The 26,971-nt window shown below is 43.4% G+C and overlaps 3 protein-coding genes and 1 long non-coding RNA gene across 4 annotated transcripts; 1 reads left to right on the plus strand and 3 right to left on the minus strand.

Annotated features, from left to right (window-relative positions):
• Positions 881-11,514, minus strand: LOC109948337. Its single transcript, XR_002270993.1, has 2 exons — positions 11,445-11,514; positions 881-1,191 (listed from the first exon to the last, which is right to left on the minus strand). It is a non-coding gene; the product is annotated as an uncharacterized LOC109948337 (long non-coding RNA).
• LOC109948069 (DNA repair protein XRCC3 homolog) lies at positions 17,143-18,024 on the plus strand. Its single transcript, XM_020559978.1, has one exon. It carries the CDS (start codon positions 17,143-17,145, stop codon positions 18,022-18,024), a length of 882 nt encoding a protein of 293 aa, XP_020415567.1.
• On the minus strand, positions 18,316-19,164 carry LOC109948070. The gene has a single exon (XM_020559979.1). The coding sequence runs from the start codon at positions 19,162-19,164 to the stop codon at positions 18,316-18,318; it is 849 nt and encodes a 282-aa protein (XP_020415568.1).
• LOC109948071 lies at positions 19,309-20,175 on the minus strand. The gene has a single exon (XM_020559980.1). The coding sequence runs from the start codon at positions 20,173-20,175 to the stop codon at positions 19,309-19,311; it is 867 nt and encodes a 288-aa protein (XP_020415569.1).

The following is a 26,971-nucleotide window of genomic DNA, read 5'->3' on the forward strand; positions in this document are numbered from 1 at the left end:
ATTATGTTGTTATTTGAATTTGGAACCTCATACTGTGTTTGCTGATCTTCGCTGGAGTAGGTACCAATCACTCCTCTTTCATCTTGCATACTGGATTAGTTTCCTTGTGTATTTAGCTGCATTCGATCTGAGTGATTGTTCTCTTTCTACAGGGTATACTAGCACCATCCTGCGTAAGAATGGTCAATTATCTAAATTGATCGGTGAACTTCAAGTACCATTTTCATGATTTGTACTCTGCTTTGCTAGTGGAACTCGCAGAACATTTGTATTTGGTGTTATTTTTGTATGAGTTTTTAATTTTGTAATGCATTTGGTAAACTAGGATTTTGATAAGTTAGATAGTTTATTTCTTTCGGAGCTTGTGTCTTGTTGTTCAAAAAATTGATGGATTTGTGTTTATTTCTGTTTTGTTTGCAACCTTTGTTCAATGGAACCAGAGAACAATCAGAAGGTGACTTTTATGCGATCGCATCACAGGTATTGGAAAAACTGCTATAAATTTAGTGTCGAAGGATGCTTTCTCGTGTTCAATTTTTGTTTTTTGTAATGGATATCAATTTTCCTGTGTTACTTTGTTTTAGGTGCGCCGACTGGCAGCTGAGGTCCAGCAACTAGACTCGTCACTACAGAGAGCCGTCCTGAAGGGGAATGACAGCCAAATTGCAAGGTAGCTTACTTTCTCTTCTGTGTTCGAATGAATTCTTAGCATGCTTTGTGCTTTTTCCTCTTGCTTATAACCACTCAATGAATGCATGCTCCTGCCCTGACTTTTTGGTTAAGTTGTAAAACGATTAATTCCTTACACGTATGTATTTCATAATGCAATAGAAACATTTTATACTTGGTTATATTTTTTCTTTGATTTTTTTAATAGGTGTGACATCACTAATAATGCCAACAGCTACCTTGGGGGCATTGGGTTATGGTTACATGTGGTGGAAGGTATCCAGATGATATATTTATGTTCATATTATTTCATCCATTGGTTCTGTGAGTTGTTGTCTTCTTTAAGCAAATCTAATATTTGCTCTTCACAAATGGTTAGGGTCTAAAATTCTCAGATCTTCTGTATGTGACAAAGCGTAGTATGAATGCTGCTGTTTCAAAATTGCATAAACGTCTGGAGAGCGTGACAGAGGCTATTGCTGTAAGTTTCTTTTCGGCTGTCTATGCCAAAAAAAATAAAAACTGTTGATGCGAAAAAGTGGTTCTGCACGTATTTCGTCAACTTAGTGATTTTATGCCTCCGGTAGGTGACTGTCTTCGGTAGATGTTCTACTGCAGAAGGGTAAGTACCTACAAAAGGTCACGTTCGGTAAGTCCTTGAGGTACCGGTGTGGTACCGGCCGAAGGCTCTCCAATGCTTTAGTAAGTACGGTTTTAGTAATGTTAACTGACAGATCAATCGATAGCGTACCGTTAGTTCTGATTATCTCCTTTTGGGGATAGGGGTCTTCTTATATAGGCCTTGGGAGGTGTGCACTATGCTCATATTTCCGATGTGGGACTGTGGACATGGATTGTGAGCATGACACGTGTCCGATGGTAAAAAGGGACAAGATAGATGGCTTCGGTAGGAAGCATGCCAAAGGCGTTTCTGCAGCCAGAATCGATCCTGTCCACTTGTTTGGTTGTCATAGGCCATTTATCTCCGGTATAAACAGTAGTCCCCCAAGTTCTCTTCCGAAGGTACTTCGGAAGGGAATTTAGTTCTCTACTGTGGTTCGGAGGTTGTCCTGCCGTTCGGTAGGCTCGTTGGGGGAGATTGACCTGGGACACATGGGGTCGTCGATGCTGAGAGGCGAGAGGGCAGAGAGACGCTTCGTCTTCTGTGCCTGGCGTGCAGTCGGCGGCGCCATTCGTCGGGTGACGCGTGGCCAGCGAAAGGACGTCTGACGGCGCATTAAAGAGCCGTTTAGTCTTTCGAGGCGTACCGTTACAGCTCTCTCCCTATAAATAGAAGTTGCTCCGGACGCAAGGCTCACTTTGCAATTGTGAGTTTGACACGAGAGCTCTGCGCAGGCGATTTCCGAAGAGAGTGAACGGTAATCAGGGCGATTTTTTTACAGCGGTTCTCGGCATTCAGGGCGATTTTCGACGAGAGTGAACGGCAATCAAGGCGATTTCCGACGCTAAAGGTAAGATACCGTTCGCAACCCCCAGAATATTCTCTCTTTATGTAATTATACGTCTTTCCATGGCATAGGCTAGCCGAACGTTAAGTAGGATTTTCCTTCGGTAGTCTTGTGGCCATAGGTAGCGATGTAGGTATCGGTAGGGTAGTTTGTGGCACGGGCCTTAGCTTCCCTTTCTTTGTTTTGTAGATGTCCGACACCGAATCGCCGTTCGGCAGTGAGCCCAACGCGTTCGATGGGGAGTTTTCATCGGGATGGGATACGTCCAGCGGGGCTCTGAGCCTCGACGCCGAGGGTGGAGAAGACACCGATGTTGAGTTATTCGGTGAGGAGGTGAGCTCCATTCCCACTCATGGCATCGGCAAGGGGCTGATGACGGGGCAACCGCTACCCTTGGCCGCGGTGTACAAGGACGGTACCCGCGTCGGCCCGTTAGGGCATCAGCCTGAGGCCTCCACCTCCGGTCGTGGTGAGGGCATTGTCGGTCCCTCTCGGCCGAGGGTGACGATCATCCACCGAGAGCAGCCTAGGATACCGGTGGGTGTGCCCTAGAGGACTCTGTTCGGGGTCGACTACTTAGAGCCCAACAAGATTACCGAACGAGAGCTGGAGAGGATTAGGGCCGAGTACCTCATCCCTAATTCGGTGAGGATGAGGATACCGAGCCCGGTTGAGTCCCTCAGTGACCCAGCGAACGGCGAGGTGACCTTCTGCACCGATGTTCTTCTGCAAGGGGTTCGGTTGCCGTTGCAACCTGCCATGCAGAAGATCCTCGCTCAGATCGGGTACGCTCCCGGCCAGTACAACCCCAACTTCTGGGTGGCCTTGATGGGGGTGATCGCTGCGTTCGGGATTGCCGAGGAGGGGGAGCCTTTCTACGAGCAGTTCTCGTACTTATACAGCGTTACCAAGTCCAAGAGCGCCGATCACGGCGGCTGGGTTCAAGCGAACTGCCTGAAGGCTTCCGAGCGGGGGCACTTTATCAGCTCGGTGCCGACTTCTCAAAGGTCATGGAGGAATTGGCGGGTGCTACTCTCCGGCGATTGGGAATCGCCATCGGGAACACCCCTCCGCTTCTCGGTACCCACGACATTTCAGATTGCCGGTAGGTTCCCGAAATACTGATTGATAGGCCGGCTTCTCTTCTCTCTTCTTTTTCCTTGCTTTATTTTATTAATTTTCCTTCTTCTGACAGGTAAACTCAAGCAGCCGAGCCCCAAGCAGAGTGAGATCGAGCAGCTCGACAGAGTGAGGCTGAGAGTACCTGCTGCCGAGTGAGTTTACCCACGCTTCCTCTTTACCGACAACCTCATCAGAGCCGGCCTCGTTAACCCTGCCGAGAGTAAGTATATCATTCCTTCTCCTCTTTTTGTTTTCCTGTATGGCTTTTGCTTGCCGACTGTCCGAAAGCTTTTTGACCAGTGACGGACGCCAGGAAGGCTGCCGAGGCCAAGAAAATGAACGAGTCCTCCAGGAGGCGCCTAATGACGGGCCTGGAGGGTAAGAAGAAAAAGACGCAGCCTGAGGAAGCTTTCGCTCGGCAGGCGCCGGTGGATCCTGAGGATCAGACTCTCGCCGATCGTACGCGGGAGCTGGGTGCCGAGCCTATGCTAAGGCGAGTCGGCGATGAGGCCTCCGCACCGAGGCGGACGGGTACTGAAGCCGCTGCTTCCAAGGCTGCCGGTAAACGGCCGGAGACGGTCGATCTGGAGGCCGAGCCAGTCTCCAAGTGCCCTCGCCAGTCGGAGGTCCCGAGGGCCGTCCTTGCGGTGGAAGACGAGGACGGTCCTTCCGAGGCTGTCACCATTGCCTGCCCAGCGAAGACGGTCCAGGTCGTCAACCATATGATCCTCGGCTCTCAGATGGAGCTGCCGGAGATCGACGAACTACCGAAGAAGTTTCTTTCGGGAGGAGGCTAGACGCGCCTTCAGACTTCAGGCTTCGGTAAGATTGTCTTTCTTCCTTCGTTCTTTTATTTTTGTAAGTAGGGCACGCTTCTGACTTTGTTTGTGTTGTGCAGGCGTCCATGGACTTGTGGCTCTGCGTCAAGCGGGCCATCGCTGCTGCCGAGCGTGCCAAGAAGGCGTACGAGGATGGCAGGGCCAAGGTTGCCGAGGCTTGCAAAGCGCTCCAGGAGCATGCCCACTTGCTGAAGGAGAAAGAGTCTGCTGAATGGCAAGTTCTTGCTTCGGAGGAGAAGGTGGAGGAGATGAAGGGTCTCCTAGAGGCGGCGCTGGCGACAGCGAGGGATGCCGAGGCTGCCAAAGGCTGCGGAGATCGAGGCTGCCATTCGGTCAGCTATCCGGGGGTACCGCTCGTCTGAAGAGTTCACTGTCCTTCTGGATAAGGAAGTGGGCTCGGAGATGGCGGACCTGTTGTACCGATTCAAACGGTACAACCCTGGGCAGAAGCTGAACCTGAACTTCATCGTTGAGCCTCCTCCTCTACCGGAAGGGATAACTGAGGAAATGATTGAGGAGTACGAGGGGGAGGACGCCGCCGAAGGCTCTGGTTCTGCCGAGGCTGCTGCCGGCGACGAAGCCTGAGGGCCTTTTGCCGTTTATTTGTAATAGTTGAATTAGTTTTTTGTTCTATCTTTATTCTGTGTACCGAACATATTGATGCCAATGGCATCTTTAATTCAAATGCATGTTTTTATCTACTTTTGTTTGAACAATCTGAACCCGTGTTTAAATTGCCGATCGTACTTATCGCCGAAAGGCTCCGTATAGGATTTATAACGTTAAAGGGACAATTCGAAATTGATAAGTTCCGATGGAATCTGTAGGGTAACAATTTCGAAAAACATTTATTGCCGTAGGCTAATAAAGATGCTGTAGAACTTTAACTCACCATTATTGGCTGCCGTGGGCTAGCAGAGTAATTTAAAAAGAGGTTCAGGAGTAATAGTGCCGAAGGCTTTCTATTAATCTCTGCCGAAGGGCAAATACATTCCAATCGGTTACAGCTTTGTCCTACCGTAGGCTAGGTTACAACTTTGTCCTACCGTAGGCTAGGTTACTTAAAATAGTATTTGAGATGTTCTACGTTCCAAGGATGACCGAGGGTCTTGCCGTTGGAGTCTCGTAGGCGGTAGGTTCCCGATCGAAGGATACCGATGATCTCATAGGGTCCTTCCCAGGAAGGTCCGAGAGTCCCTTCCGTGGCATCTTTGGTTGCTAGGGATACCTTCCGCATGACCCAGTCTCCGATTCGAAATGAGCAGTGTCTGACCCGAGAGTCGTAATACCGAGAGACACGTTGCTTGTAGGCTTCATTCCGAAGGCTGGCATGTGCCCGGTGCTCCTCAAGAAGGACGAGGCTTAGAGAAAGTGCTTCTTCATTCGGCTTTGGTGCGAAGTTTTCTGTTCGGTAGGAAGGTTCGCCAATTTCCACAGGCACCACGGCTTCCGAACCGAAAGCCAAAGAGAAAGGGGTCTCTCCCGTGGACATTCGGTAAGATGTCCGAATGGCCCAGAGTGCTTCGGGAAGCTTTTCTGGCCAGGCTCCTTTGGCTTTGTCCAGCTGCCGTTTCAGTAGTTTCTTGATGATTTTGTTTATTGCTTCGACCTGACCGTTCGATTGGGGATGAGCTGGTGATGCGAAAAATAAATTGATTTTCAGGCAGGTGCAGAATTGCCTGAAGAGTTCCGAATCGAACTGCCTGCCGTTATCGGTAATGATAGCATATGGGATACCGAATCTGCAACAAATGTGAGTCCAGACGAAGTCCTCTATCTTTACTGCCGTTATGGTTGCCAGAGGTTCGGCTTCTACCCATTTGGTGAAATAGTCGACGGCGACCACTGCGTATTTCACCTGGCCTTTGCCCTGCGACATCGGACCGATCAGGTCCAGTCCCCATTGTGCGAAAGGCCAAGGACTCACGATCGGTGTCAGAGGTTTGGCAGGGATGTGCGGTATGCTACCGAAACGCTGGCATTTATCACACTTTTTCACTAGCGAGTTAGCGTCCTGGTGCATGGTCGGCCAAAAGTACCCCTGCCGAAAGGTTTTGTGGGCGAGTGACCGGGACCAGGAATGGTCGCCGCACACACCATTACGGATCTCCCGAAGGACGTAGTCCCCCTGTTCTGCCGTAAGGCATTTGAGATATGGAGTTGTGTAGCCACGTTTGTAAAGGACATCGTTGATGACGGTGTACCTTGCCGATCGGTACCTAAGCTTTCGGGCCTGGGCCTTGTCTTCTGGAAGGGTGCCGTTGGTCAGGTACGAGTAGATAGGAGACATCCATGTATCTTCGTACCATACGGTGCATGTTTCGGAGGTTACCGTGCTCGGTCGGGTAAGAATCTCTACCGGCACCTTTCTTCCGACTTTATCATTGATTGCCGAAGCCAGCCGTGCCAATGCATCGGCATGGCTGTTTTCGCTTATGGGGATCTTCTTGATCTCGTAGGCTCGGAAGCTTTGGAGCAGTTGATGGGTGGACGAAAGGTAGGCGTGCATGGAGGCGTCTCTGGCCTCGAAGTCTGCCGTTACCTGGTTCACAATGAGCTGGGAGTTGCTGTGAATTCTGATTTGTTTTGCATTCATGCTCTTGGCTAACCGAAGGCCGGCCAAGAGAGCCTCATATTCCGCTTCGTTGTTGGAGGTTCGGAAGTCGAATCGGAGGGCGTACTCGATCTTGAGTCCCTCCGGTGTTGTCAGTACCAAGCTTACTCGGCACCCTTGTTGGTTTGTCGAGCCGTTGACGTGCAGAATCCATACTGGAGCTGAGGCGTCGAAGCGTTCGGCGTCTACTTCCTTCGGTATTCCGGTTTCGGTTACCGGCTTGGGTGTCGGCTGTGCTGTTGATGGGGTGAGCTCGGAGATGAAATCGGCAATGGCTTGACCCTTTTCGGCAGGCCTTGGCATGAATTGTATATCGAACTCTCCGAGTTCGACCGCCCACTTGATCAATCGGCCAGAAGTCTTTGGTTTTTGGAGCACTTGCCGAAGTGGTTGGTTAGTCAGAACTTTGATCCCGTGTGCTTGGAAGTATGGCCGAAGTCTTCGTGCCGAGACCACCAGGGCTAGTGCAAGCTGCTCTAATGGGGGATACCGAAGTTCAGCACTCTGGAGTGCCTTACTGACATAGAAAATCGGTACCTCTGCTTTTTCTGGTTTTCGAATCAATACCGAGTTGACCGCAGTGCTAGATACCGAAAGGTATAGGGAGAAAATCTCCCCGGGTAGCGGTTTTGATAAAAGGGGTGCTTTGCCCATGTAGTCCTTTAAGTCTTGAAACGCTTTGTCACATTCGGCAGTCCATACGATATTCCGTTTGCCCCCTTTCAAGGCTTTAAAGAACGGTACACATTTGTCGGTAGCCTTGGATATGAAGCGAGTCAAGGCCGCCACGCGTCCGGTAAGGCTTTGAATGTCCTTCGTCGTCTTCGGCCTTTCCATATCGATGATTGCCTTTATTTTTTTGGGATTCGCTTCGATACCCCTGTGACTAATCATGAACCCGAGGAATTTCCCGGAAGATACACCGAAGGCGCATTTCATCGGGGTCAGCCTCATCCGGTACTCTTTCAGTATGCCGAACATGATTGACAAATTGTGCAGGTGTTCTTCGGCAGTTCTGCTTTTCACTAACATGTCGTCAATGTAAACTTCCGTGATGCTGCCGATGTGTTTGGCGAAAATTCTGTTGACGAGCCTTTGATATGTTGCCCCCGCGTTCTTCAGGCCGAACGGTATGACATTGTAACAGTACAACCCCCTGTCCGTTATGAAGGCGGTGTGTTCGCTATCGGGAGGGTGCATGAATATCTGATTGTATCCCGAATAGGCGTCCATGAAGCTGAGCAGTTCGTGTCCGGCGGTGGCGTCCACGAGCTGGTCTATCCGTGGCAACGGAAAGCTGTCCTTCGGGCAGGCCTTGTTCAGATCGGTATAGTCTTGGCACATTCGCCACCCGCCTGTACCCTTCCGGACCATCACCGAGTTTGCCAGCCATACCGGATACGTAGCCTCCCTGATGAAGCCGATGGTTTGAAGTTTATCAACCTCTGTGCGCATCACTTCGTATCGTTCGGCATCATACGAACGGCGCTTCTGTCTTACAGGCTTATAAGCGGGGGAAATGCTGAGTTTATGGCTGATGATCTCAGGGTCTATGCCGGGCATATCTTCGTAAAACCACGCGAACACTTCCGAATGGTGCCGTAAGAAGTCTATGAACTGCGCTCGGAGGGTAGGGGTGAGTCTGGTGCCGATTTTAACCCGACGATCGGGCTGCTCGTCGCTCAGGGTTATCGTTTCCAGTTCTTCGGCAGGTTGTGTGTGAGGAGTCGGGGACTCATCCCTAGGGTCGTCAACGGGTCCCGTACCGTTCGGTATCCCCTGTACAGACATGGTCTCGTCGGGGATTTGGAAAGAGGTTGACTTGAGGGCCGTGGCGTAGCAAGTCCGCGCTCTTAACTGATTTCCTCGGACAACCCCTGTGCCGTTGGGGGTTGGGAACTTCATCAGTAGCATGTGGGGGGAAAGATGCGCCTTGACCTTGGTGAGTGCCGTTCGTCCAACTATGACGTTGTACGCCGTCGGGCAGTCAACGATGAGGAGTTGATCGTATACCGTCATTTTCCTTGGCGCGGTGCCGAAGGTAATTGGCAGTTTTACACTACCGACCGATTGGACCAGGTCCCCAGAGAAACTTAACAAAGGTGTCAACTGCTGGTTGACCTGGCTGTCTTTTATTCCCATTTCTCGAAAAGCTTCGGTAAAAATTACGTTCACCGAGTTTCCGGTATCAATCAGCACCCGTCCTACATCGTAGTCGGCAATTTCTGCTCGGATGATCATCGGGTCGTCGTGGGGATAGATGATGCCCTCTTCCTCCTCTTCACAAAATGTGATTGGTTCCCAATGAACTTTCGGTGTTTCATGGTGCCGATTCACCTCTATGCCGAATACCTGAGGAAATTGTGAGGCACGCACGTATTGCTTCATTGAACGGTTGCTCATTCCTGCGATGGTGGGGCCACCGCTGATAGTGCTTATCATGTTTATCTGCCGAGTTGTGTTCGGCACCGGCGCCGGTGGCTGCCGGGCGATATACTGATCTAGCTTCCCCTCTCTGATCAACCGTTCGACAATTTTTCTCAGGCTTATACAGTCTTCCGTATTATGGCTGTTGTGCTGATGGTATCGGCAGAATTTACCAGTATCCCGGTTGTCTTGCCAATTGGGTCTTCGTAGATTCAGCTTTGGTATTATTTCTTGTTCGTTCATCAGGACGGCCTCGTAGGTAGTGTTCAATAGAGTGAAGACTTCATTGCCGTGGTCACGATTCGGCAGCAGCGCTCGGTGGTCGTTGCGACCATAAGTCCCTTTTCCCTTCTTCGAGTGTTCTCTTCGGTTGGCACGGTCGTCTTTCCTCTTATGACCTGCCGAGTATGTGTCGACTCTCTCGTAGGGTGTCGCCTTTGCCGGATAAGCACTTGGTTCGGCATCTCCTCGTGGTGCCGAAACCGCGGGTTTCGAGTTGAAGTATTCAGCTTTGGCGTGGATTGCCGCCTGCTTCATCAGTTCGTCGTACGTGCGCCAGTTGCTGCTGTGTACTAGGTATCGAAAATGCGAGGACCGAAGGCCACTCTTGAAGGCGCCGTAGGCGGCCCTATCGTCTGTTTCCGGACACCTTGAGTACTCGTGACTGAAGCGCGCCGCGTATTCTCTCAACGGTTCGTCCTCTCTTTGCCGAATCGTGTACAGATCATCGGCAGAGTAAAGACGGTCCGTTTGGATCATGAAGTGATTGAGGAAAATCTGCTTCAGCTTGTCGAAGGAGTCTACCGTTTCCGGCTCCAACCGGTAGAACCAGTTCAGGGCTGCCCCAGTAAGGGAGGATGGGAATAGCAGGCACTGCCCTTTATCGCTCAGGCCCCTGCATCCAATGGCGGACTGAAATGAGTGGAGGTGTGTTAAGGGGTCTTCCGTTCCCGTATAGAACGGTATGCGCAGTTGCTGCCCTTTCCTATCCTGCCGAGAGTCCCGGATGCGCCTGGTGAATGGTCCGGGCCAAAGCTTTTCCCATTCCGGTTCTTGGGAGCGAGCTTTGTCGTTTTCCATTTTCTGGAATTTCTGAAAAAGGAGTCGGACAATAGGGTCTCAGCTAGGGATTTCCTCGGAATCATAATCTTTCGATCGTCTTTGTAGGTTTGGGGAATCAACCCCCAAGTACCGTGAAGGCGTTGCCGAACGGTAGGTGGAAGTTTGCATCCTGGAAGGGATATATTCGGATTCTGACTCTTTTGCGGGGTCCAGCCCTCTGACCGTCCGAATAGGCGACTTGTCTCCTAGGATTTTCATCTGTGAGTCCCTTTGTCGAGCGCTAATCCTGATCGGAGACCTCTGTCTCTCTGCCTCCCGATCGTTAATCCGATGTCGGGTGTGCCGGGACCACCAACTGTTTGGAAGGTGCGGGCGTTGCCTTCGCTACCTTATCGTGTCTCTTCTTCCTATGAGGGGTCTGCAAGCTCTCGGAGGAGTGAGTTGTCTGAATGTTCTACGTGTGCTGCTGGTGGAGCAGCTGCTGGGTTTCGTCCACTTTGGACGAAAGAAGGTGGTTGTGTTGCTGAAGCCTTGCCATGTCCTTCCGTGGGGAGGCGATTTGGGCCACTAGCTCGGCTTCGGCGGTTGTTTGGGTAGCGGGGGCGTTTCCGAAGGGAGTGCATGGAGGTAGCGCTGGGCTAGCTCCGCCTTGCCTACCGAACGGTAGCCCTTCTTCCGATAGGCACGTAGGTACTAAGGTGGTCTCCATATGTTTTGGAGATGGTGGGTTGATTTCTCTCGCTTCCCACAGACGGCGCCAAACTGTTGATGCGAAAAAGTGGTTCTGCACGTATTTCGTCAACTTAGTGATTTTAGGCCTTCGGTAGGTGACTGTCCTCGGTAGATGTTCTACTACAGAAGGGTAAGTACCTAAAAAAGGTCATGTTCGGTAAGTCCTTGGGGTACCAGTGTGGTACCGGCCGAAGGCTCTCCGATGCTTTAGTAAGGACGGTTTTAGTAAAGTTAACTGACAGATCAATCGATAGCGTACCGTTCGTTATGATTCTCTCCTTTTGGGGATAGGGGTCTTCTTATATAGGCCTTGGGAGGTGTGCATTATGCTCATATTTCCGATGTGGGACTGTGGACATGGATTGTGAGCATGACACGTGTCCGATGGTAAAAAGGGACAAGATAGATGGCTTCGGTAGGAAGCATGCCGAAGGCGTTTCTGCAGCCAGAATCGATCCTGTCCATGTGTTTGGTTGTCATAGGCCATTTATCTCCGGTATAAACAAAAACAATTTCCTGTTTTGTTTGAGTTTCTGTTAATGGGACCATGTTTGTTCCCAACATCAAATAGATTTACAGCACTCATCAATATTACTTATACAATTTGTATAAACAATTGAAATCACAGTATTAAACATTCTTATGCTGGACAGAACACAAAGAAGCACCTGACACAGAGAGTCCAGAATTTGGACGATAAATTGCTAGAGCAGAAATATATCGAAAAGTCGATTGTGGACAATGTATGTCATTTTCTGCATATCATGAGCTTTTAGTTCTGAATTCATAATTCAAATTAAAAAACTTCTAGTTTGATGAGGCTTATCGATGAAACTTCTGACATTATCAATATGGACGTAATAGGATGAATGTCGCAGCTGCTTGGTTGATTATTATTATTGTTAGTCTATGCGCTTGTGGAAAGTAATATGTAAACGTGATTTTGTAATTTCAAGCCATGCGGATGATGCATTTATATAAAATATATAACTTTTGCATCTAAAATATTGTATGAGTTTTGCTTTATATGATGGGATGGTTTGGAGCTTGTCTCACCACCATGTTTGAACGAAGAAAATAAGAATAAAAGGGTAAAACTAAATGTTACATATTGTGTGTGCAAAAACCAAATGTCTGTGTGCAAACACAACACACATAATATGCAATTGCATGTTGTGTTTGCAAAAACCAAATGTCCGTGTGCAAACATAACACACACATGCAAACACAACACACACATCATGCAATTGCATGTTGTGTTTGCAAAAACCAAATGTCTGTGTGCAAACACAACACACACAATATGCAATTGCATGTTGTGTTTGCAAAAACCAAATGTCTGTGTGCAAACACAACATGCGATTACCAACATGACCTCTACTTAGTGAGGCGTTACTCAATCTGCTTGTATGCATATCTGATGATTTCTGCTGAGGTTCCCATTTATGGCATGCCTCTTTTATCTTTTTTACTTTGCTTTTTTTTCTTTTGGCTGGTCATATCTGTGTGCCCGGTAGATGCATTTGGCACTATGAACTGATTCGGTGGCAGTTACAAATTAGCATAGGTCTTAATTCTGGAACTGCCCTTCATAAATGGCTTCATCTGTACTTAACCCAGTTGTTTTTGCAGGTCGGTCTCAACCAAGTGTTGATTGCAATATTCTAAACAAGATGACCATACACTGTTATTTGATGTAGGTATACGTATGAGATGGCTTAGCTTTAATTGGTTTGGTTGTTCCAAGTTTTATGTACACAATCTCACAGTAACTGCCGAGTTGTTTTTTATTTCACGTATTTCTCCGTGGTATTTTTTCCCCAATATTCTGATTATGGAGATGAAGTAAATATTACTGTGGAGCTTATAGCATGTTTAGTTTATTTTGTGGGCATGACTGCTGTTCTTGGTAACCCTTTTTCTTCAAACTCTCTAGTTTCTGTCATCTGAAGTCTTTCCAGTCATTCAACTCAAAAAGTCTCCAACCCACTTTGGAATGGTAGACAAGTGTTAGAAGGCCATAAATAAATAGCCACAAGTTCTCATACATGTATATAAAAAGTGTGAAGTTGAAACCTACAGACGACAAGGGAAGAAGGAAGCTCTGTCCCATATAGGTGATCCGTGGAGTAAACATGTTTATGCCACCATTCCAAATTGACAGCCCCCTCGAATTGCACAATGGCAATATGCTCTCCTCCTGCGACTCTAAAGTAGGCAAAACACTGGTGTTGGAAGGACATGTAAAAGGGTTATTGTGCATTCTATTGTACAAGCTTGAATGGATTTTCTTTTCTGTTGTATTTGGCCCTTCTCTTTTGAAGCATGCCAAAAATCTTCCTGGTTTTGTAATATGTGGTTTGTGCCCAATTAATTTACCGTGGACGTTGCATTTTTGTACCTAAAATTTGATAGCTGCCTTCTTTTGAACGATAATTCATTGAGGGAGAGAATTACTTTCCTTTTGAATATGAATCCATGTGCAACTCCAACTATCATTTGAAAGGTCCAAATCAATTCATGGTAATATAAGGATGGATAACAATTGTCGTGTCCATCATATTTGAATTCAGGATTACTTTTAACGAAGTGGAGACTTATTAGAGCACATGCCGTTGACATACGATATAATAGCAATATTAGGTCAATATAGGTGCACTATAGAGGCAATATTAGAGCAATATAAGGGCAATACGATACCAATAGTTATACAATATACATCCAATACGGTGGCAATATGCATACACTATCTATGCAATACAAAGACAATATTAAGCAATATAAATACAATATAACTACAATATTAAGTCAATCTACATACAATACATACACATTACAGACAACATTTTACACATGCAAAAGAAATCGCCACCGAACCTTAACAATACTAGCCCGCGAAGGGAAAATGAAGGCAACAAAAGATCCATGTACTCGGGTGAGCTGAACTGAAGCAGCACTCACCGTTACTACAGGTACATCAAAAGATCCATGTCTTTGTCCTTTCTCCTTACTGCATGCACGAGGCTATGATGAGCCATTCCCTCAGCACCCATATTCAGCACCTGCCAGACACCAACTACATCAATTTCACTCCAATTGTAGTCTGGTGAGATGACCGAAGTATAATCTCGGAACATTTCGAAGCCGTTGTTGAAACATTCAACCATTTCATGGTTATATTCTTCAGATTGTGTGAAATTTTCGACGGCATTTTTCTTTCTCTCTTCCAATTTCAACTTCAAGGACTCTAACTCTTTGCTCTGACTTTTTGCTTTTAGAGTTTGCTTCACCTCTCCAGCGTATGCTTTGTTCAACTTGTTGGCCAAGTTTCCCATAACTTGGCCATGAATATCGCACTTACTCTCCCACCAATCCGTTGCCTTTGACATATATTGGAGGTGGTGCTTGACGGCAGAGATTTTGTCAAGCGGATCATTGCTCTCAGCCTCACTTCCAGATGAAGTGGGATCATGATTGGGAGTCCGAGGTGGAGATGGGAATGGCACATGCCACGGTTGGTCCCCTGGGTAACTGACATGCTCGTTTGGAGGGCGTACATCCGACATCTTTAAGTATTGCTGGGGACAATTCACAGCTGTTGCGTGCAACAAAACAAATAAAGGTAGATTCAGTCTCCAGTTGTAAACGACAATTGGTTAGCTGTAGTGGAGAATATTTGCGTTTTAGTAAGACTAATTACCTTTCCTGTTAAGAAGGTGCCTCTGTTGTAGTTCTGTATAGGAAGGTTCAGTTATATGTACGAACTTATATGAAGTATATTGGGTCTTTAGTTGGTGCATTCAATTGATGTGATTGCAAACTATACCATTAACTTATTGGCTGTAATTTACAACAGTACAACATTACATTAACAACAATAAAATTGGCTTCCAAACGACAAAAAACCAAACCTTAATGGGAAATTGAAAATTGTGGATTTCAACCCAAAATAGGACTATGTAACTAAGCATTTATTGCGAATTTCAGAACAGAAAATTGGAAAATAGCGAAATTGGAAAATTGGAAAATAGGAAAATTGGAAAATAGGAAAAGTGAAAACTTGGAGAATGGGAAATAAGGAAACTTGGAAAATTGGAAATAGAACAAAAGGAAAATTGGCAAATCGGAAATACGAAAAAATGGAAAGTTGGAAATTTGGGAAATTTGGAAAATTGAAAATTGGAAATAGGAAAAAAGGAAAAATTGGAAAGAGGAAACTAGGCAATAGGATTAAATGACACTTGGAAAATTGGAAAATTGGAAAAAGGAAAAAAGGACACTTGGAAAATAGAAAATTTGGGTAATTGGAAAATAAAGCAACTTGGAAAATTGGCAAATTTGAAATTGGACAAAAGGAAACTTGGAAAATAGGAAAATAGGAAAAAAAGGAAACTTAGAAAATAGTCCAATTGGAAAAAAGATAATTGGATAATTGGACAAAAACTTCAAAATTTGAAAAATGGAAATAGGAAACAGGGATACATGGAAAATAAGAAAATTGGAAACGAATTGAAATTGTGGAAATGGGAAATAAGACAGTTACCATATTGGACAATTTTAATTACTTTCTGGATTAGGCAAAGTAGGCAACTTTTTTTTAATTACATAATGGGAAAATGGGAACATTGAAAAATTGGAAAACTAGAAATACAACAAAAGGAAACTTGGGAAATTGCACAATAGGAAAATAGGGAATAGGACAAAATAGGCAAAAATAATGAAAAATTGGAAAATTGGAAAATTGGATGACACATGGAAAATAGGAAAATATGAAGAATGAAAAAATGGAAACGAATTGAGATTGCTGAAATGAGAAATAAGACAATAACCATATTGGTCAATTTGAATGAGTTGGTCAATTAGGCAAATCCCTTATTTGAATTACATAATGGGAAAATTACCAAGTTCGGAACGTCCAACATACAAATATATTACAAAAAGGCATACAGTCAACTGGGTAATAACTCCCGCCCAATACTATCCCGCCTAAGACTCCCGCCAATCCCTCCCGCCAATTACTCCCCCTAATCCCTCCCGCCAATAACTCTCTGAGTTACTCCAGGTCATTAAAACCTGCCTATATTAATCAACCCAGCTGTTTGAAATGAAAACTTCCATCACATTAACTCCTGCTTACAGCCATTACCTTCCCCACTGATTTCACTCCCATCGCATTTAGTCCCTTTTTTTTCCAATTAAGTTGTACACCAGGCTACAATAAATATCGAAGACCATGAACCATAACCTCACACCAAACCCAACGCTTTCAATTACTGAAGGAGAGAAGACTAAAACACAAGCCAAGTCACCCAATTCACTCCCTGCAGACTTGGTCCATGGCATGCAGCAATGTCGAGGCAATACCATGTTTTGGAAAAATCTTCATGCAGACATAGTTTCAAAAATTGTGGAGGGCCAAGCTAGATGGGGTGTCATAAAAAACCGCACAATTCGCTCTCGTTATCATGCGCGCATGCATCTCCTACATATAAAGACAATGAAAGCAAAAATTGAAATTGCCCTTGCCACTGCAATTATGGTATTCAAGGAATCAGAAGCAATGGCCAAGTTGAAGCAAGAAGAAGTGGAAAGCGGATTCGAACTATTTCGTAAGTTTGCAAAAATAGTGGATCTGGCAGGAAACTGGGCCAACATCACTGTGGCCGGGGTCATGAATTTCATGCGTCGCGGTCACCGCACTTGAAGAGTATGCAACTTCGAATTTGTCAACAGTAGGGAAATGGAACTATGAGGTGGCGTATTTTTGTATTATGTAACGATGGGGTGGCCTGTTGTTGTATTATGTAAGTTTGGAAATAGGATTTTATGGAATGATGAAGCCTCTTTTTGTATTTATGCATATACAGTTTATCGGTATCCAGTTCAGTGGCGATATAGCAGCAATAACTATACAATAAACATGCGTATAATGGCAATATTATGTCAATAAGAGTACAATAGAGTGATGATAGAGTTACAATATGATCCTATTACAGTACGTACTGCATCATAATGTTTTTTAAATTATTTGGTCCAAAAAAATACTAATAAATAAACAAAAAATTAATTACAACCTGGAAAAAGGATGAATTATACATCCCTTAAAAGACATATGGCCTACAGTACAGACCTTCAAAATGAACTCTACATATATATATATAATGCATGCCTTGTAGCACCATCACATCCCCCCCTAAATTACACAAACATGACACCCCAAAACCTCATGCTCCTTCCTCTTTCAACCCCTAAATTATCCATTGGATGCCCAATACTAGATGACTGCTTGGGGGGTGGGATACCCTGCAACTCCATAACAGAATTGGTAGGGGAGAGTGGTTCTGGGAAGACGCAGCTTTGTCTCCAACTTACGGTACGAGCTCAGCTCCCACTCTCAAATGGCGGACTAGGGGGCTCCTCCGTCTACATATTCACAGAATTCAGCTTCCCATTTCGTCGATTGCAACAACAAGGCAACCTTTATCATGCATCATACCCCAACTTAATAAGGTTGGAGCCATTGGAAGACATATATGTTCATGGTGTTCATGATGCTCAACAACTCATCCATGTCCTTGGAGACATAGAAGCATTTATTGCCATTGATCACACCCGCCTACCTGTGAAACTCATTGTCATTGATTCCATTGCTGCATTGTTCCGATCACAGTATCAAACAACACCAACAGATTTGAAACGGCGGTCTGAAATGTTCTTCAACATATCTGGGACATTGAAGGGTTTAGCAAATAAGTTTGGGTTGGCGGTGGTTGTCACCAACCAAGTGGTGGATTTTATTGGGCCACATGATAAAGTGAATGGGGTGAGGTTGGGAAACTTGGAGTCCCTGGACACATCAGGCAAACAGGTGAGTCCAGCTTTGGGACTGGCTTGGGCACATTGCATAAATTCAAGAGTGTTCTTGGCAAGACATGAGCAATCTATTGAGGTTAACATTCGTAATGCTCCTTCAACAAGTATATGTAGTCAAACACATAGGACATTTCACCTTGTATTTGCCCCACATCTGGCCTATGCATCGGCCGAATTTGTAATCAGAAAAGAAGGTATAGTCGGAGTATCACATTAACTGTGTAATATAGGAATTCTAAGAACTTTAATGATTTGGATCCATTTGGAATTACATTCCAGTCCCTTTAATTTCGCACTCAAATTATAATAGCAATCTGGAAGCAATACCAGTACAATAAAAGTCCAATATAATAGCAATCTGTCAGCAATAGAGCATGCTGTAGCAATGCAACCCAAATTATGCAAATTTAAAAGAATTCCCATTCAACATAACACGAAACACAAATCATATTGTCTAAGATACAAGTAGAGTTTACATGACCTACCAAAGTAACACAAATCATATTGTCTAAGATACATTGCACAATGGAATATTGTTTTTACAGGTGCTTTTATTGTGGCCTGCGGAACCGCACCTTGAGCACTTTCTTCTAATGGTGCCCTCTCCTTGCGAGGGAATTCTTATCTTCTTTCGTCTGCCTGGCATGACCCTTGCCATCGGAGGCAGCACAACTCGAGTTCGAACATCTTCAGGAATATCCCACATTCCGTGAGGTTGTACAGGGTAGATGCTATCCGAATAAGCATCCACCCAGGTTTTCCGAGTGTAATACCGAGAAGCCTTTGCGTATACATTTACTTTCAAGAAGCGGCAAACTGCAACTACATGCTTGCAAGGTAGCTGCTCAAGCTGAAACTTTCTACAACTACAACTGTTTTTCGTCAAATCTACGAGGCCGTCCATATCACCATCCAAAACATTAAACTGTGCATTATTTACTTTAACCACATTCATCCTTGCAGCATCCTCCAACCTGTTCCTCAACTTCTTCTCTCCAAAATTGGGGCACAATGTTGTTGTGCAATTCAAAGCCAACTCACGACGTTCGGTGAACCATTTCACAAGGAGATTAACAATTTCCCCTATCAAATGAACCACTGGCAGCATCCTTGCAAACCTAAGGACTGAGTTGATTGACTCCGCAATATTTGTTGTCATTACATTATAGCGGCGTCCATCCATGTGAGCTCTAGACCACTTATGTAACCCTGCCTCTTCAAGATATTGAGCAACATGTTCCTTTCGCTTGATCTTGCGAAAATGACAATCAAATTCAGTAATGGAATAAGATTTCGCAGTCTGCTCAAAGTGCATAAGTATGTGATCACGCTTTTTCAACTTGCAAGTGCGTTTCATGTTCCCCTTCATATGATAAAAGCATATGCCATGTTGTGCAGTTGGAAAAATTTTGTTCCACACATTCTCTATGCTAACATTGCGATCAGAAATAATGACAAGATTGGGACACTTACCAATGGCTTCATGAAGTTTAGTGAAAAATCAATGCCATGATGCATCCGTCTCCAAATCCCCGATCCCAAAAGCAAGAGGATATATATTTCGATTACCATCGAATGCATTTGCTACAAACATAACACCCTTGTACTTGGATTTTAAATGAGTGGCATCCACGGCTATCACTGGGCGCATGGAAGAACGGAACCCTCTAATACATGTGCCAACCACCATAAATAAATACACAAAGTGATTGTTCTCATCAGTTTGGATGTGTGTTCTTGTGCCGGGATTCATACGCTCTAATTCATAGCAATAAGCTGGAAGGATATAATATGCCTCCTCCGCTGATCCTCTAATGGACAATAGAGCTAACTCCCTTGCTTTCCAAGCTTTCGAATAATGGATGGTGCAACCAAAGTTGTGTTTCACATCTCTCATAATGTCATTTGGTGTGTATATTGTCCGAGAATCCTTCAACTTCCTTTTAAGTGAAGTGGCTACAAGTGCTGCGGTTGCTTGACGATGCTTGTCACTTACGAACCTCAAATCACATTCATGGACAGTTGTACACCTCAGAATCATGAAGCTGTATTCTCCAATTCTCGATGCTCGGACCCGCCATGGGCATGGACGTTGACAACAAACCACAAGCAACCTCTTAGTGCAAGAGAATTGCACCTTAAATTCAAAGTGGCCTCTTAATGCCGTCAACTGTAACTCCGTCAACAATGCTTTCTTACTAGAGAAAATTTGCCCAACTGTAATTTTCGGATTCCAATCACTTCGTGAAAACCCGCTGTCCAAATATGCTTCTTCATCATTTACACCGGCTGCATTGTACCGATTTTGTTCACCCATTTGACTCCAATAATGTTGACGAATGGGTTCAGATTCTCCTCCTAAACGCATTATTGGCAATTGGGCAGCTGTGTTGAAGCAGCCCAAATTAGGAGGGGCAGAGTACACTGACACTTCATTTCTTTCAGTACTATTATCACCACCATGCATCTCCTCCACCTCGCTAAAATCAATCATATCCACAAAATCTGTCCCTACTTCACCTCCCACATCAGTGACATTTGTATTATTCCAAGTGACTTCATTGCTTTCAACAATGGCAACTGAAGAAGGACCCATCCGACTACTATCTGTCGTGATATGCATACTATGAACTACATCATTTGTCAGTCCTTTATCTTCTATACTCACGAGTAAGGGAGCTAGTTTTGAAGGTGTTACCTCGGAATTGTACTTCATAAAAAAATTGACATCATCATCGTCCTCAATCTTTATGTGCTTCCACTCATTCGAGGCCACCAAAACTGAGAATTTTAAGCAAACCTTGTCTTCCCTGCTGTTTGTATTACCAATCTGATGCACACGGTCCAACAGTTCAGCAAATTTGATGGTCCGTCGAACTATTAAGCCTTTTGAGTCACCCCCTTCGTATTTGCACATCTTCTTCGAGGTGACCCATTTTCCATTGTATAACACGAGAATAACAATTGTCTCCATTTCTGACCATGACAAAACAACATTTCATTCACACAATATAACCACAATAACCATACAATACAATAGCAATATAACCACAATATAATAGCAATATAATGGCAATATAATGGCAATATAATAGCAATACGACTGTAAAATAAGAGGAACACAACAGAATCACACTATACAGATCTACTACATCAAATAGAAAATCCCAAGTTTCAAGATTCACATATCCAGACCAATCTAAATGCAATTGGTACAAACCCAGATGAATGAGCATGAATATTCAACAAAACCTAACCCAAATAAATTAAAGCCAAAACGAATTTAACACAAACCCAAACAATCAAACTATAACCCATTTCACATAATACTGATATTAAGAAAATAACCATCAACACTACCTTTTCGAGGTCGGCAATCCACTAAAGCTTCAAGGTTGCAAGCAGCTATTCAGAAGACATAGCTAAAGGGAGGGGTTCGTGATTCCAAACAGAGAGCAAGAGATTGAATAGGGGAGAAAGAGACATAACGAAGCTAGAGAGAGACAGCTGCGCTATGAGAAACAGAGCAAAGAGAGAGACAGAGAGTTGTGCTAGAGAGAGAGAGAGCCAAGAGAGAGAGAGCCAAGAGCGAGAGAGCCAAGATAGAGAGAGCCAAGAGAGACACAGAGAGCTGTGATAGACAGATACCAAAGAGAAAGAGAGCTGTGCCAGAAAGAGAGAGAGAGCTGTGTGAGCTTCTTCTCTCCAAAATTTCTGCACTTGTGAAAAATTAGCAATAAGTGGACAATAATTTTATATTTATAGGTGATAGTTGTACAAAAATTGGGAAGGGGTGGTATTTTTAATTAAAATTATGAAATGGGTGTCATTTTAAGCTATTTCCCAAAAAAATATGCGTACAGTGGTAAGCCTAGACCTCCTATAAATATGCAAGCCGAAAATAACGAAACTACCACTTCTAATTGAGTTACCTAGAGCTCAAGAAAACACGTATATAAATTAGATAAGAAGAAAAAGAAACGTACGATGGAGTATGGGGTGCATGGAAATGAGCCCGTGAGTCCTACTGGCCAATGCCTCAACAGCTCTGTGCTATCCATGTCAATTCTTTGTGTTTTGGAATTTGAGATTCCAATCAATGAATCAAAGAACTTGTCATTCCTTCAGGATGTCTTCCCCCATATCAGCCCTCGATTCTCCTCCATCATGGTGTTTTTTTCCTCTCTATTCTTTTCTACCGTAAACCCTAATATACATCCAAATGATGACCTCACTACTACAAAAAGTGAAAAAGACGACCAGAAAACAATGACGGTCTAAGTGAAAACCGTCGTGGTTTATAAAAAGACGACGGTTCTAAAAACACCGTCGTGTAATACAACCTTAGACAACTAAAAAATGGAGATTCAAATGGCTGTTCAAAAACAACGACGTACATAATTAAACAACCGACGTCTATTTGAAACAGATTTCCGCAGTGTAAAATCAATGCCAACAAAGAACGGCAGAAGTTATGAATCGACCGACGTAGAAAGTAAAGACGACGATTTCAATAAAAACTGCCGTTTTTACTCATAAAATAACACGACGAGGTTTTCGTATAAGACACCGTATAATTACAAACAAATCCACGGCTTTAAAATATAAAATATCGCCGTATTAAATTAATTTACAATGACGGAAAATATAAATATATCGACGTCATTATCGTATAGTTCTACGACGTTATCTTTAAATCGTACAATAAAATTTAACGTCGTATTTATTCATTTTATACGTCGTACCTTTAATTTTAACGGTCGTCTTAATAAGAATTTTTGTTAACAATTTTTTTCTTTGATTTTCTTATCCTACGTCGGTAGATCTACTTAATGACAAGAATTGAAATAACCACGACGGTTTATATAGAACACCGCCGACATAATCAGATTTGTCTGAGATCCCAAGGGTTACGAAATCTTACCAGATGGAACTCTGTTCCACATCATAATCTTAACAGATGACACAGATTTGCAAATATTGCGTCGTGTTAGTTTACAAATTCTAGAACATTAATTTCCCTCATTTTAAATTTCCTCGGGAAAGAAAAATCTATTTATCACGCTTTGTAATTGAAAACTAAAACTGAAAGAATACGAGAAAAAAAACTCTATTTATAATTTAAAAATAAAATCCACGTCGGTTGTAGTACACTTAACGACGTTTAACAAAATAATCTACGTCGGTAATTATAAATCTACCGCCATCTTACCTTAATATAGACGACGAGAAAAGACGACGGTAGAACAGAAAACCGCCGTTGTTTCAGTTTCTTTAACAGTTTGGTCCTTTATCTTTCTGCAGGACTTGTATAGTTCAAAGCATTGACAATGTCTTCATCATATCTCCCAGCAACTACTGATTCAATTGCTCATGCTTTAGAGGCCATCTGAAGCCATTTCTATTCTTTATCGTATTCTTGAAACCCATCTTCTTCTTCTGAAGCTCTACGGATAAAGGAAGAGGCTATCACAAATCCGACGGATCTTCTTAGGCAAGAAAATCAAGCAGAGGATCAGGCACATCTGATCTTCAGATTTCCCTGAGAAGCGAACTTTCCTTCGACAGCGAGTGGAGGCCAGGCTTGCATCTCTTTTGATGGAAAGCAAGGAGTATTCAGAAGCACTAAGTGTCCTATCAGGCTTGATCAAGGAAGTGAGAAGGCTAGTTGACAAGCTTTTTCTTGTGGACATATATTTGATGCGAGTAAGCTCAATTTCTCTTTGAGAAAGACATCCAAATTATTGTCTTTGAGACGTGAGAGACTGAGAGAGGAAGAACTTGGAACCTTAAATGTAAACCGAAAATGAATGAAAGCGACAAATTTATAGAATAAATTTTTAAAACCAACGGTGGTCCTTACAAAAAAACCGCCGTTTAAATTGTAAAATCAACGTCGGTATGATCGACGTATATTACAGAAATCCACGTCGGTAAATTAATAAAAACGACGTGTTAAATAATCTACCATGACGCGAGTTATTACTTATGTACTTTAATTTTTGAGTTTACTACGACGGTACCTACAACACTACTGTCGTATTTATTTACCACGTCCGAAGTTGAATGTATCGTCGTATTTTGTAATTTATACGTCGTAGTTATATGTAACCGCCGTATTATTTTTTTGAAATGGTTTTATATGTAAGCAACTTTTCGTCTACCTGACATACACATGCGCTGTTTCCAAACCCGATTAAAAAGTTCAATCTCCCAGAGAAAACTTTTAGACTTTTTTCCTTGTCAGAGCACTGTCAGAGTATCTCATCGTCTTCCTCTCGTCTTCTTCGTCGTCTCTGAACTTAAACATAATCTTCCTCTTGCTTTCATTGCACGCAAAAGGTAAGCTTTCATTTTCACTATTTTGGTTGCTGTTTTGCATGCTCATACGTTTTTTGTTTGAAAAATCTTTTTACCTTTTTTCTGGCCAAAATCATTTTACTTCTTTCCAAGTTCGATAAAATATACAGACAAAGAGGGAAAGTTTCCAACTTTGAAGACAACTACCTCAACTAAATAAGACGACGGTAGCTTCTTATGTACGTGGTTAAATATGTAGACCACGACGGTTCGTCAGTCGTTCTAGCGTCGTCTGAAAATTGACAAAGTTGTTTTTAAAATTATAGTCTTTTTTTTATTTGCTTGTTTAATTGCAGGTTTGATTTCTCTGAACAATGGTTTTTGTTTTTCCCTAATTTGATAAAATATAAAGAAAAAGAAAGTAGGGTTGGTATCTAATATAGACGACAGTATCTTATTGTTTTACGTCGTGTGAATGTTAATACCACGACGTCATATTAAAATACCGTCGTCTATATAAGATTCCAAAACTTTCTTTCTTGGCCTTGTATTTTATCAAATTAGAAAACAAGAACCATGGTTCAGAAAAATCAAATCTGCAATCAAACATTCACAGAGAAAGAAAGAAGGGTTTTGGATCCTTATATAGACGACGGTATATTACGACTGACGTCGTGTGAACATCAATACCACGACGTTATATAAATATTTCGTCGTGTATAGTTAATTATCACGTCGTTTATAGTTAATTATTTCGTCGTTGTTTAATTACCTTGGTTTTAAACATTTATTACGTCTGAGATTATTTCATTACGTCGTTTAAAATCATATCATACGTCGTATTTTATTAATAACTGTCGTTTGTGTTCTTAAACTTTTCCTGAAATATTTTCACTTGCAGTTTTGTCTGTAAAAATGGTTTCTCACCAAGACCAAAGTAAGGATTCTAGCTCCAAGAAAAATGGAGGTAAGGACCTTGGAATGGTACCTCCTCAAGTGAAGCCTTCGAAGAAGATGAAGTTTGCTTCATCATCTGCTGAGACAGAACGAACCAGCACGACAACAATCTCTGATGATTCAAAGTCTGGTCGAGGTATGAGCACAATGCCTCGTGTTGTGAAGAGAAAACTTCAGAAACTGAGGCCAATTGTTGAGTACAATAAAAGGGGGAAAGGAATTGGCCAAGCACATAGTGAGATGCAGTCCTACATTGGTGTGTTGGCACGCTCCAGAGTTCCACTTGTGGACATGAAATGGGCTCAAATCCCCAAGGATATAAAGGAGCAGATTTGGGAAGCAGTTGACCTTGCTTTTGTGGTAGGTCAAGGGGGCAAGAGCTCTGTGTTAACTTCTGCTGCCAAGAAATGGAAGGATTTCAAGTCTACACTAACGAGGCAATATATCCTTCCATACACCAATGACAGGGAGAGATTAAGCCAACCCCCTGAAACATATAAATTCATAGAGAAAGCACAATGGAATGCCTTTGTAGCTTCAAGGTTATCCAAAGATTTTGAGTCTGTGCATTCTCAACATGCACAGATTAGGGAGAAACTCGAGTACAATCATCGATTGTCTCGAAAAGGATATGCTGGTTTGGAGGATCAATTGGAGGAAACCATGCCTGGGGTAGAAATTGATCGATCTACCTTATGGAAGAGAGCTAGACAGGACAAACATGGTAACATCCCTGATCCAAAGGTGGCAGAGAAAGCAAAATTAATTGTAAGCCTACTCACTCTGTTTTAAATTTTTATTAAACTGTGAATAATTCTTATTACGTCTTATTTTATATTTTGCGTCGTGTGAATGATATTACCACGTCGACATATTTTAAAAAACGTCGTTAAAGGTCTAAATCAGGAATCACAACTCTGTTTTCTGTAATTATAGCATAAGATGTCGGTGGTTCATTTTCGCGTCGTCTGTAGTAAATTACTACGTCGAAATGTTTTAAACAACGTCGTTAAAGGTGTGACTATTGAATCATCCCTCTGTTATCTGTAAATAAAGCATAAGACGTCGGTGGTTTATTAATTTCGTCGTTTTAAAAAGATAACCACGTCGGTATAACTACCGTCGTGATAAATTATAATAACGTCAATTTATATGTTATTGCGTCGTGTGAAATTATATAATACGTCGTTTGTATATAAATAACCGTCGTGTGTTTTTGTTCTTACTTTTTTATATATCTTTGTTTTAGGATGAATTGCAAAACCAAGTCTCGGAAGGCAAAGTCACTGTTTCTGGCAGCAATGATGTGCTGACCATGGCTTTGGGCCCCGAGCATCCAGGCAGAGTCAGAGGAGTAGGTGCTGGGATCTCACCAAGGCAATATTTCAATTTACCCAAACCACAGAGAGTGAGCTTTGACGGCCGTTTGAAGGACAGTTTAAGAGTTCTCCTTCAAGAAGAGACTAAAAAGATGGAGGCTAAGGCAAGGGAAGAGGCTTTAAGGATGGAGGCTAGAACGAAACAATTGGTAGAGGCTGAGAGGGAGCATTTCCTAAGTCAGCTTTCCCAATTAATTCCCAATTTTGATCCAAGCATGCTTAAACCCAGAATTAGCCAAAGTCCCAAAAATCCAATGTCTGACAAAGCAAGCTGCTCTGGAGGTGATGTGAGATCCCAGCATTTTGAGGATGATACTGCCAAAAATGGGAAACATCAGGAAGGAAAGGTAACATATCTGAACTTTGAATTCTCTGTTTTTTTAAAAACCATTAGACGTCGTTATTATTAATAAAACCGTCGTTTGAAATACATATCACGACGATTTTAAACATAAACCGTCGTTTGTATTTCAATACCACGTCGTATTTAGTTTACTTGTTTTACACGCCATTAAACGTCGTTATTTT

The sequence above is a fragment of the Prunus persica genome, chromosome G3, assembly GCF_000346465.2.
Source record: "Prunus persica cultivar Lovell chromosome G3, Prunus_persica_NCBIv2, whole genome shotgun sequence".
NCBI classification, from domain to species: domain Eukaryota; kingdom Viridiplantae; phylum Streptophyta; class Magnoliopsida; order Rosales; family Rosaceae; genus Prunus; species Prunus persica.

Excerpts from the sequence above, each read along its gene's own strand:
- LOC109948069 (XM_020559978.1), top strand. The coding sequence starts at position 17,143 with ATGACACCCCAAAACCTCATGCTCCTTCCTCTTTCAACCCCTAAATTA.
- LOC109948070 (XM_020559979.1), bottom strand. The coding sequence starts at position 19,164 with ATGAAACGCACTTGCAAGTTGAAAAAGCGTGATCACATACTTATGCAC.
- LOC109948071 (XM_020559980.1), bottom strand. The coding sequence starts at position 20,175 with ATGCGTTTAGGAGGAGAATCTGAACCCATTCGTCAACATTATTGGAGT.